General features: G+C 47.1%; 1 protein-coding gene across 1 annotated transcript in view; it reads right to left on the minus strand.

Annotated features, from left to right (window-relative positions):
* Positions 1–6,934: 6,934 nt before the first annotated feature.
* The window catches only part of T265_10611 (hypothetical protein), a gene marked incomplete at both ends in the record, with an annotated part of 9,957 nt that continues 5,597 nt past the window's right edge, over positions 6,935–11,294 (minus strand). Inside the window, 4 exons of the mRNA XM_009177033.1 lie at positions 6,935–7,144; positions 7,736–7,931; positions 8,420–8,523; positions 8,566–8,818. Coding sequence (XP_009175297.1) covers positions 6,987–7,144; positions 7,736–7,931; positions 8,420–8,523; positions 8,566–8,818 — 711 coding nt within the window. The remainder of the gene's footprint in view (positions 7,145–7,735; positions 7,932–8,419; positions 8,524–8,565; positions 8,819–11,294) is intronic.

Below are 11,294 nucleotides of genomic sequence, written 5' to 3' on the forward strand. Positions count from 1 at the left end.
ACCCTGACCCTAGCCTCTGACTCAAAAGTCGGACCCACGAGGCAGTGGGAGAATGTAGGGTTTTGTTCGGGGACTCTGACCCTAGCCTCTGACTCAAAAGTCTGACCCACGAGGCAGTGGGAGAATGTAGGGTTTTCTTTGGGGACTATGCCCGGAGCCGATGACTCAATAGTCTGACCTGCTCGGCTGCAGAGGGTTGGCCTAACCCGAGGGCGCAGGGAATAAGGCATTACTGTCTCATTCCTGATGCGGCTGCGCACAGCAGGTGCCTTTTGAGCAGCACCGGGCTCGCACCGTTGGGCGATCGGAGTGTGGGGTTTTTGGGGCCGACCTTTTCTAACTCGTCCTTCCTCGGGGGAAGGCACCATCGCTGCTTCCATAAATTTGGACATGTTGGTCACCTGGGGGAAACACCTTACTGCCTTCACACTCCTGTCGCAGAGGGCAGTACGACTTTACCCCCAGACCGCCTCGTACCACGATTACTCGTAGTGCGGGGTCTCGCTGCTCTTGGTCTGGCTGTTCCCCTTTGGCCTTCCTGGCATGGTTGTACCTTGTGGAACGAAGTTCCAGCCAGTGTAGCCCGTGGGATCATTGCGGCACTCATGCCCGACTACCGCGTCAAGGTGGGAGCTTTAGGTCGAGATATGATGATAATGCATGAGGGTCGATATTTCCTGTCATCAGGGTGCCTACTGACGTGCAATATACCAGCTACCCAGTCGTAACTGAGTAGGGCTACGGAAGGAAAGTCGTTTGTGATGTATTGCATCACTAAGGCATTTGTCGAGAGTACTCACGGTACGGTTGCTTGTTTATTTTGTAACTCCTAACTGCTTGACATTTTTCTAGTCGACATTTGTGAAGCCTGATAAATACGAATTACCTGCTGGTATCCAGCGCCGGCAATATGTGGGTAGGTCTGAATGATGGAATTAGCTTACATCTGGCTGTTCCGTTTTTTGTTCCTGAGACGAATCACAATAGTGGAACCCTTGTCGACCGAGTTCGGTTTATGAACATAATTCTCAGGTGGAAAACCGCCTGAAATTTCACATAGAGCATGAGTGTCTAACTGATCGGGCCTTCTATCTCTGCTTACACCCAGAGAGTTAGCTCCCTTACAATCTGGTTGAGAAACTTGTGTTTACACGGGGCTGCAACTTCGGCCTTCAAGAACGCTCGCCGTGAATCCAACTGTTTATTCATGTATTGCAGCTGCTAAAACCAGTCCGAACGTATGCGTTCTTCATTTGACCATAGGTCAATAGACTTAAACATAAGTGAAACGTCTTGGACATTATCCCAGGAAACGCGTGTCTCCTCCCAAAAGCTCAACTTTTGCCGATGTTCCCCAAGTCCGGACCACGTTTAGGTCATCTAACTACCCTTTTTGTCATCTCTGTGTCCCAAATCTCACACGCGCTTTCGTCTTGACGTTTTTTAGGCTGAATCAAGGAGCTGTATGCACCCGAGTTTGAACTTTCAGCATACAAAACCACGGCACCTCGCCGACCGTGATATGTAAGCGCCTAAAATGTACGGTGATGTCATTCATTTAGCTGGCTTACCAAAATAGGATGATCCGATTGGCTATCAGTAGGTTATGGAAACTAGGCTCTGATGAGATGCAGCGGAACATTCGCGTAGTGAAATTCGTACGGTTTGAAAAACAAAGTATATGAATTGTGTGTAGAAAGCTATTCGTATTGTGAAGATTATTGATGCGGCTTACATTTTTCTAAGAAAACCTCACTTATCGCACAATTGGGTAGTCGCTGCCTCGGATCGCCTCTGTTGCGAGTCTTCTCACCCATTCCAATTGGAATAGAACTGAAGACCGCATGATGAAGGAAAACTATTAGGTGAATTACTGCGTACGATTATATTTTCTGAAAGGTTTGCGTACCGTCCGCACAACTTTGCGTTCTATTACCGAGTTTCCTGACATTTTAACTCAGTAAAAAGTGTTTTACGAATACAATCAATAAAAGACGGTAGTCACGGTAAAAAAAACTGCTTCGAAGTAACTAACTACATCAGACTTTTAGATCTAATTTTGCTTGGTGTATTCCCTGATCTACCTCAGGTGATATGTCAGCGTCGTAATGGGTTTACCATTACCTTACTCCAAAGCGACTGTCGTGAGGTAGGCCTAATTGGCCCCGATGACGTTTTTGGGGTTCATGGCATCAGGGTTAGAGGTGAGATCAGTTGCCAGTTCTACACAAGACGCAATTCGATGTTGGCTCCAGTGATGGATTGGGCACACATCTTGGGCACCGAATTTTTCCGTGTCACCCTCGACCGTAGTGAACTGTGTTTCCACTTATTCTCGAGGCGATAACGACATTGTGGACATTGTGTAAAGTGAAGGCTTCAACTGGTAGTTTCGCCCCGTTGGATGAAGCGGTGGAAACAAGGTAGGTGAATTTGGCAACCGATCCGATCATTTAACTTTTTGTGCCTGCGTGTTGAGTATTAAGTTTGCCTATTCGACACACACTAGGCTTATTCAAATTCATTGCTAAAGCGAACGATATAGTCAGCATACTCATGATCAGCTATCCGGGTTTAAGCAGCTAACTTGACACCGGATTACCCCTCTGATACCTCTCCAAGCGACCGATCAATCGCGAAGTTGAAGAGTACCTGTGACAATGGGTAGCCCTGCCATACGCCAGACATGACGTCGAACTTGGCGATCCGTTTGCTGTATAACCGGATGTGAGCTTTCACTGATGGGTAGCACGCCTTAATCGAATTTACGAGCTTCACGGGGAAGTGATGGACTGGAACGACTGTCCACCAAATGAAGCTAGGAATTTGAAGGAGCGTGCTGTGGTTGGTTGCGTAAAGCCTTTCCTAGAATGGAGGACTGAATGATTTGGCTTTGTGCATGTATTGCTCGGTCGAGTAAAATATTGCAACAGAAGATACATAATAGGTTTGAGAAGCGATAGATTCGGGTGGTTGTAAATACAATCGTTCATTTTTGCTTGTTTCATTCTCATCCGCTGTGCGGCAGTTCAGCAACACACGATAATCGCGCCTGAGTCGCCTATATGTATTTATATTACCGATCTTTATGATCAATGTTTGCGGATATTGAGGTCAGGCAATTCGTAGACGTATACTCATCTCCCTGCACTAACCGGCCTTTTGTAACAGTTGCGAGCCAACGAAATGGAAGTTCCGTCGAGGATCCATATACTGAGACACACGCATGACATTCCATCCAAAAACTGGTCGGCCATCATTTCTAACCGGCTCCACCCTTTTAACCCCTGCATTCGGAAGCGAACTTACTCTGGTCCTCAAATTCCATTTTAGTTTGGTTAGTCCATAGTTGGGTTTTCCAAAACGGCCTCTGACCTGAAGGACAGACAGCAATCTACACATTCAGCTACCGAGATTATAAAATATTTTTGCCATTTAGGCTTGAGCAATATGGATGGCGCGCGCAGTTGAGGGTTCTGTTTGCACCAGGAGTCGGAATTCTGTTTCATTTAGTGCGGATGTCCTGAGGATGATAGATTCCATCCAAATCCTGAGGACTGACGGGATGTTTACCAGCACCGCGTTGGTGAGGATTTTGCTTTTCAATTTGAGTTCTTGGGACTGAATGGTTAGAGCGAGTAGGTCTAGAATACTTGACCTCAATAAAGAGTGCTCCTAATATATCACGCACTTTATTGCACCTCGGTGGTGAAGGCGAGAACATGCCGAAAGCTCCGTGGTTCGAATCCAACCGGAGCGAATCGACTGCCCCTGTCTAAGCTTGGGCAACCGGGCAGTACCTCACCCTTCGGGCAGTATAGCTGAACAATTATTTTTTTTGAAACGTCAGTTACAACCACATCACTGTGGTTCCGTAAACTTGTTTTGAAGTTGATGTTTTGAGAGGTCACCTCACCTCCCAACAATAACCACCGGGTGTCCTTTCAACGAAAGTCTGGACGCAGAATTCGTTTTCTACATAAAATAAAACACCAAGTGGTCACATGAAGGATCCCAATACACAAACTTGTCTCCAAAGTGGCTAGTGATAGCAGACACGAAAGTCCGATAGTGCACATCGAGAAGTGGTACCTCGCCGCCCTATGGTGATCGAGGAAACACTGACTCGAGAGCAGCAAGCGAGATTCCGGCCTGGTAGGAGTTGCTTTACCAAATCTCCACACTCCTTCAGGTGCTGGAACAACGTGCACACAAACGACCCACAGTTTTAGTATCCCTGGATTTCCCAGGCACATTCGACTCAGTTGACGGTCTGTTTTACTTGACACGCTTGCCCATGAAGTAATGCCCTGGCAGTTGGCGGACGTATTAAGTTATTTGTATTCTCAGAATTCCAGCTGTGATATACGGAGAGCTCTCCAAAAGGTTCGGTACATAAAGCGGTGTCCCTCAAGGCTGCCCCACTATCTCCATTCTTAATTCATTTCGAGGTCGATTGGGTAGTGAGACGAACGATGAAAGGTCTTCAGAACCCTGGTATTCAATAACCTCTGACAAAAGCCTCGTCGACCTGGAGTATCCAGATATCGTTCTCGTCTTCAAATGGAAGGTGTAGGTGATTCTGAATTGACCGACCAACGCCATCCTGCCGTCTGGTATGTCCTTTGCACCCACAAACTGTAAGGTCATGCTCCTGGACATCCAGTCAGGGAGGTACTCGACGTTGTGGAGTGTTTTCCATATTTTGGAAGTTGTATTATCTCCGATTGTAGTGTGACAGATGAGGTCAGTGCACGAATCTGTAAGGCTCGGGTTGCGCTTGCTAGTTTGAGACACTTATGGTGTCAAAGCGGTATACCCCCGAATCTCAAATGACGTGTGAATCAGACTACATTTGGGACTGTTTTGTTGTATGGCTGTGAGAATTGGCCTGTTCGAGCAGTGAAGCTGAGACGTATTCATGTTGTCTCTGGACCTAGTTAGTGTGGCTTGGTGTCGGACATGCTGAAATGAGGCAATTGTAAAGCGAGTGTTTGGTTTCTCCATTGAAGAATTAGTCCGGCACTAGCTAGATGTATTCCGTGTGCCGAAGGGCGCGCTGCTTTCCGTGCCCAAATGGGAGTGATGAAAGCAGAGAGGTGGCCTACCCTTGACGTGGCAGAAGGGTATGAAAGAGGTTAAGAAACGTTTGGGTGCCATTGATGCCTCTCTCACTGATTGCGGGTTTTATTATTAACTGGAATGGGAAGTCGGACAGCTGTGTACTGCGATGTACTTGATACAGAAGCGCCACTGGCCATGTGAGTGAGTCATGTTCACAAATGCAGCGCCTACCAAGTACATAATACACATAGGCGGAGATTTTCAACTACACCGGTTTTCAAGGCTTGGCAAAAAGATCTACGCCACATAGATGGAACTGTATGGCTTGACTAATCTGTTCAACCGACTCATCACTGCTGAGCTGATGTTCAAGAATGTTCGGTGCTAGGGAAATAGCCTTTCTATACAACCGGGTGTCCGGAGAGGTCATGTTGGCGTTGCGTCATTCTGACCAATCGGCTGTATGGTGGCGTTCGTTTGAAAGCATGCGGTCGGGAACATTTAGAAATCTGGTTTCTTGGTGTACTGATAGTTTTACCGCAAGCACTAAAACGCTAATCGGACCTCCCGTGCTTTTTCACTTCGTTCCACCACCCTGTTAGGCTCACAGCGTACACAGCATACTACACTGCTATGGGTTCTACACAATTTCGCTCTTCAAGACATAGCGAGTAATCGGTGGGTGACATGTGAACTGATTTTCCAGCCACTCAGCAAGAAGTAGTTTGCTAATTCCGAAGAATCACGCATCAAACCCTTGTGAAATGTGATTTCTGAAACGCACGATGTTTGATTGTCGATCTTGAAAGCTGTTTAACTTACCACTAGTCTTTATGTGAACATTATGTGCAGAGACAAACTGACTGCGCAAGCGCATACACCTCGTGTTGCGTTTGCTGCTACCGTAGTTGGCAATTCGTGGGCGGATCGGTCCATCTCATCAGCAAAATAAACCGGTAGACTTGTACGAAGGCAATATTGTGCTAACAACATTTTTGTCCGACAAGGGAAGTGCCTTCTTCGCTTACAGTGAGATCTCGACCAACATCCGTTTTCTTTTCACAGTAAAAATTAATTTTGGAGCTCCGATGCTTTGAGCAGCATAGGCAATACACATTAGAAAACAGCACCATCTTCCATTGGTTTCTTAGCACCAAATAACCCGATTGCACGTGAGACATGCCCATTGAGACACTGCATGGGGCGACGTGATAGACAATGAATAATGAAAACCAGTTAATCATGACAGCAAACTTTCACCCACTATGTTCACGGCAGTTCAACGATCGTTATTGAAAGCGCAGACTAGATTTCATATTATCGGTAACCATGAACTCTTCAAACATAAGTGTGTGAAGATAGTGGAAGTTAAGGCCAAGTCGACAACTGGTCCGCCAGTGCTGGGAACTTTCGTTTTTTCAAGTAGTAGTATAGAACATGGTTTCAAACGTCACCTCGTATACCAATTGAAATATATCTCTTCTGCTTGTTTTTGGGACATCTATCGGTCCCAAAGCTTGCAGAGACGTGAGTTGGGATGTTAATTACGGACCAGGTTCTCCAGGAAATCAATAGGTGCATAGGTGACCAGTCCCCTACGAGAATGAGATGAGCATAACGGTGGCTGTGTCCGTGAGGCATCCGAGAAGCGGTTGAATCGTTTGTAGAGATGACTAGGATATGAAGTCCACCACGAGACCCAACAGGACCCATGCTGGAGTGAACAGCATGAAGATGCCCAATTATTGAGTTTGTTTATTTCAGTGTACCTGGTGACCGATGGGAGGTTAAGACTGATTCGATCGACACCTGTGCTCAACAAAACTGCCCCGCTTAATTTGATATTAACGACCGCAAGAATGAGTCATTTAGGCGGGGAAATAAGTTATATTAACCGACGTTGAACATAACACCAACGATCATCAGTTGTAAGTCATGTATCTCGGTGTGGCACTGAACTTAGCGTATGATTTAATCACTTTGTTGACTGCCTCCAAAAAGTCCTTCTCAGTTGCCATCTTTCGTCTGGCGCGGATCGCGTACATACCAGCCTCGGTACAGACGCTGCGGATTTCGGCACCTGGAATGAAGGAGTAGGTGTTGAAAAATGAGTTAACACAGCGCACTTTCGCAAAGCAAACTAACTTAGTCAACAAGCGTTGATTCTTGTTCTTCAGGATCAGAAACAGAATCGTAGTTCTTTTCGGATGCAATGGAAAATGGCATAACGCACGAAATAGTAAGCCATTCAAGCACACTGATGGGAATGCTGGAAAGCGCGGTGCCAATAGGCGCCGTGTCTGCAAGATACACGCTCCGTAAAGAGAACACTGTTTGTGGTATGTAGTCTCTCAGCGGAGGGAATCCTCCCAACGAGGTAGGACGAGATATTAAGCTGATGCGTAGTAATTCCACTCTGTTACACTGGGCTACATCAGAATACGACAAATCAGTGGCGTTAAAACTCCAACTAAGGCATTTGTGTTGTCTCTCAGTATCAGTAACGATTAATCTAAAAGTAAGATTACCCGAAGGAAGTGTCTGAAAGGACTCTTCAATTACCCTTGTGAGGGAAGAAGAGGGCGAACAAAGTTGTGACAGTAAGATGAAAAAAGCCATTTACGACTTCTAGCTTAAACAGCCCAACGGAATGCCCATAAGCTTCTCTCACCTGTGCTATTCGGACAAAGTCGAGCAAGAAGTTCGTACCGGATGTCTTTCTCAACGGACATGGAGCGCGCGTGTATCTTAAAAATGTGTGTACGACCTTCCAGATCGGGTAGACTGAACTCAACTTTCCGATCCAGCCGACCGGGTCGTACGAGCGCAGGATCAAGGGTGTCTGGGCGGTTAGTGGCCATGAGGACCTGAAAGCGGGGAAAATGACAGGATATAACCAAAATGGTTCTAGTGAATGGCAATAAAAACAACACTGTCCCACACGGTTGGAAAGCTGAGAAGCACTAGATGCTCGTTTCAAATGAGAACAATCAGTGGTGCACATTCCACGAACCTCTGTGGAGATTCAAGGCTGCTGACTTTCGATTAGTAGGTAAGAGATTACGACCGACTGATCAAGAGCTTGAGTAACTCTTAAGTAGACAGGTTACAGTGCCAATCGACTGCCGGAAGTCCTTCCTTTCTGAGCAGGAGGAAAGCCCTTACTGAAACCACAACACCTCTTCAGTCCCTATAATCTGTAATTTACTCGAGGCAATGCAAATGCTATTTTCTAAAACGGAGAGCAATTAGATCTGGCCAATGAAACCTCTGTTACAAATTCACGTCACAGCTGTAACACTTTTGTGACAACTGAGTGGCAGCAGTTACTAGATATAGTTCAATTGTAACGCACCTTAATGTTCCCGCGTGGATCGAAACCGTCCAGCTGATTGATCAGCTCTAGCATCGTTCGTTGCACCTCGTTATCGCTGCCAGCTCCGTCGTCGAAACGTGCACCTAAAAGGTGAGTGCTTGTTATGGGTAAAATTCACTACTCACCTCCGACCGCGTCGATTTCATCAAAAAATATTATGCACGCCTTCTTACTCCGGGCAAGCTCGAAAAGCTCTCGTACCATGCGCGCGCCCTCACCCACATATTTTTGAACCAGTTCCGAACCGATCACTCGGATGAAGCACGCATCGGTTCGATTTGCCACAGCTCTCGCACATAGTGTCTTGCCAGTACCCGGTGGACCGAAGAGCAGGACTCCTTTTGGTGGTTCAATACCGAGATTCACAAACTGCTCCGGCTAGAATGGCGGAAGGAAGATGAGAAAAATAAGAGGTCGTGCAACCAAATGCGACTTACAAATTTTTTTAAATTTTGGGGTGATGCTAATCCTGCTCTGATGCACTGTTTGACTGCATGAAGACAGATTCGGTGTTTATGAGGATCAATTAACCGCTAAGCGAAAGGACAATTGGCACAGCGTGCTTACCTCTACCGTTACGGAAGCTACACTAACAGATGAGAAATCCTGGTAAAAGATTTACCAATAAGTATTTTCGACATATCTCCAACTGCCCAGGTGCCTACTGGACTCAGCTGCATTAGGAGTGAGACAGTACTGCCGCAGGCCCTGTACCCTTGTGCCATGCCAGCACTCTGCAGCCAAGTAGGTCAAACTGTTGAGTCATTGGCACCTGGAAGGGTTCCTCAAGAAAACCCGGACAGCTGTTCTCTCATGGTTTGGACTCTTGATTCGGAGGCTAGGGGAAGGATCCTCGGACAAGTTCCTACTTTCTCCCACTACCTTGAGTAAAACGTATGAATCAGTGGTTCGAGGGGCACTTCAACTAAATCCACCTCTACAACCTGGACCGGAGAGTACCACTGGCCTTTACAGGCCACTGACTCCTCCTCATATGTCCCCCATACAGTTCCTTCTGATCTAGCTGTCAAACACCTAACCGTTGCTCCGTATCTAACCATCTGCTTGAAAAGTGAATTAAGATAAATCCTTAACTACAAGGAGTCTTTCCTACATTGCTACATTCGTATTTTGTGTAAAATTTGGCAACCGGTAGATCTGCCTCAAACTTGTTCCCTTTCACCCGATGTAAACATCACACAAAACCCCAGTGCGTTCTTACGCCCCAAACTACCTCGGACGAACCCAGATTTCTCGCACTTTACTCCTCGGATATCTGGTGATCCAGATGCAACAGCATGGGAATCGTCCTTGATGGCTGTGGTGAAGGCGCGAACTTACTCACCGGAATATTCGTGGTTCGAAACCGAACTCTGCGTGTGAGCCTTCTGAAACCGGCTGCCCGAAGTCGCTCGGACAGCCTGGTGGACACTAGGTGTCGTCGCGAGCGGCAGCACCAACTGAAGCCAGGAAAACTATACCGGTAACAAACGACCATACGGAGGACGGTGGGCGTTAGTGAAGGAGTTTTTCGTAAAGGATGAAAAAATAATCCACTCACAGAAACGTCGTCTTGAACAAGAAGTTGAACACTTTATAGGACAATTTAGCTGAGCCCCGTTACCTTGCTACTAACAAATCCCGAGTGAGGCTTTGAAATCAGTCCGCCATCGTCCACGGAAGTCCAACGTGCAACCTCATTGCTTTACAGAGGCAAGCACATGAAGCAGACGGTCTGAACCCTTCACCCTTCGAAGTAGTGAATCCGTTGAGGACAAACGAACCAGCCCACTCCGAAACGTCTGAAAAGAAAAATCCGACGGAATGGAGTGCCTTGATGGTGATTCCTGTAATCCAAAAAGGTTGCAAGAAAACTACCAGATCATCAGCCTTGCGACCATAACTTTCAAGGTGTTCTCCGGTATCATTCCAAGAAGGTTGATCCACCATCAGCAGAAACAGAATCACCAGAAACAAGCTGCATTCCGTCCTGTCTGGGATTGCACAGACCACATCTTCGCTTTGTCCGTCACAAAAAGACTAGACCTTACCGTGCTGTGACGGTTTATGTATCCAAGGCCCCATTGAGCTATACTGGGAGACGTTTGCGAGACACTTGCAGTTGATCACGTCAAAGGTTAGAGGACTGACCAACGTTTAACTGCAGCACCATTTCGGTTCCATGCCACCAGAATGAAGCACGAGGGTTGGGATACTTCCAGGTTGCCTAGGCCTAGACATAAGTCGAGATTCAGAAGTCGAGTTTGAACAATGAAGCAGGGTTGGGAACTTCCAGGTTGCCTAGGCCTAGACATAAGTCGAGATTCAGAAGTCGGGTTTGAACCACGGACCTTCCAGTCAGTGGGAGTTGGAACATGTGTGGCGAATAGTTCCGTGAAATTGTTAATGAACTTGGATTTCTCGCCAAGCACCGCTGGTTTGCGGTCAGACTTTTGAGCCGAAGGCTTTGTTTGAGGGCCCTAATTGTTCTCCTCCCTTGGTGTATCCCAGCCCACATCCAACCACGAATTGCAGATACAGCAGTGAAACCTTTGTTGAATACCAAAGTTATGCCGTCGATGACGACCTTCACTTTACGACAAGTGCTGTCTGACCTAAAGCTGCCACCTTGACGCGGTAGTCGGGCATGAGTGCCGCAATGATCCCACGGGCTACACTGGCTGGAACTTCGTTCCACAAGGTACAACCATGCCAGGAAGGCCAAAGGGGAACAGCCAGACCAAGAGCAGCGAGACCCCGCACTACGAGTAATCGTGGTACGAGGCGGTCTGGGGGTAAAGTCGTACTGCCCTCTGCGACAGGAGTGTGAAGGCAGTAAGGTGTTTCCCCCAGG

The sequence above is a fragment of the Opisthorchis viverrini genome (genome assembly GCF_000715545.1).
Source record: "Opisthorchis viverrini unplaced genomic scaffold opera_v5_388, whole genome shotgun sequence".
Taxonomy (NCBI): Eukaryota; Metazoa; Platyhelminthes; class Trematoda; order Opisthorchiida; family Opisthorchiidae; genus Opisthorchis; species Opisthorchis viverrini.